Source organism: Plasmodium gaboni, assembly GCF_001602025.1.
Source record: "Plasmodium gaboni strain SY75 chromosome Unknown, whole genome shotgun sequence".
NCBI classification, from domain to species: Eukaryota; Apicomplexa; class Aconoidasida; order Haemosporida; family Plasmodiidae; genus Plasmodium; species Plasmodium gaboni.
The window spans coordinates 1-1,077 of record NW_017385373.1 but is presented as its reverse complement, the minus strand read 5'-3'; the positions used below and the strand labels follow the sequence as shown (position 1 = coordinate 1,077).

Sequence of the window (1,077 nt, the reverse complement as noted above, 5' to 3'; positions counted from 1 at the left end):
GATACTTCAATGCATTCACCCATAATTCTAGGATAGCTTATATTTGTGTAAGCATTTATTATTAGAAATATCATAGCTATAGATAATAATGTTTTTTCATGTTTTGTCATATCCAAAAAAGCTCGAATTATATAATTCTCTTTTTTATTTTTATGCCCCTCATTAAGATCAGTACTTGTATTAATCGTATTCCTTTGAATCTTATCATCTTTCTTATTATTATATTTCAACTTTATATAACTTATATAATTATAACTTTTAAAACATCTTATATATAAAATCTCCAAATATCTAAAAATATTTTTGGACCTTTCTCCCAATAAACATAAGGATAACCAATTACCCATCACTGGGTACAAACAAAAAAAAAAAAATTAAATTAAAAAAAAAAAAATAAAAATAAAAAAATTAAAATAAATTGAAAGTTTATATATATATATATAAAGATATATATATTTTATACATTTTTATGATATCTTTTTTTCATATCTCCATTTAATTTACACAAATAAATAAATATAAATATATATATATATATATATATATATATTTATATATGTGAAGAAGTTTATATGTATAATAAATATCCATACATTAAAAAAAAAAAAATAAATACCATAAATATAATATATATATATATATACATATATATTTATATATTTAATATTATGTTTATACTTTAATTTATATGTGCATATGCTAAAATGAAAAAATAAAATATATATTAAAAAAAAAAATAAAATAACATAAATATAATATTATATATATATATAATACATTTATATGTTATTCTGAGTTGATATCTTCATTTAATAATCTTTACACATAATAAAAAAAAAAAATTAATTTATATATATATATATATATATATATATATATTATATATGTGTGATAAAGAGAAAAATTGAGGATTCTTATAAAAATATGTAATAAAAATTTAATTTTTTCTAAAGATATAATTATCTGCTTTATATCACACACATATAAACACTGTTAATATATATATATATATATATATATATATATATATATATATATATTTTAACAAAATATCGAACATACAATTTATAAATATAT

General features: G+C 14.8%; 1 protein-coding gene across 1 annotated transcript; it reads right to left on the bottom strand.

Moving 5' to 3' along the window:
- PGSY75_0020000 (putative ABC transporter (MDR family)) lies at window positions 1-347 on the bottom strand (the record flags this gene model as incomplete). The annotated part of the gene is made up of 1 exon (XM_018783344.1): window positions 1-347. A coding segment is annotated over one exon (347 nt), but the record flags the coding sequence as incomplete, so codon positions are not given.
- Between the last annotated feature and the right edge of the window lie 730 nt (window positions 348-1,077).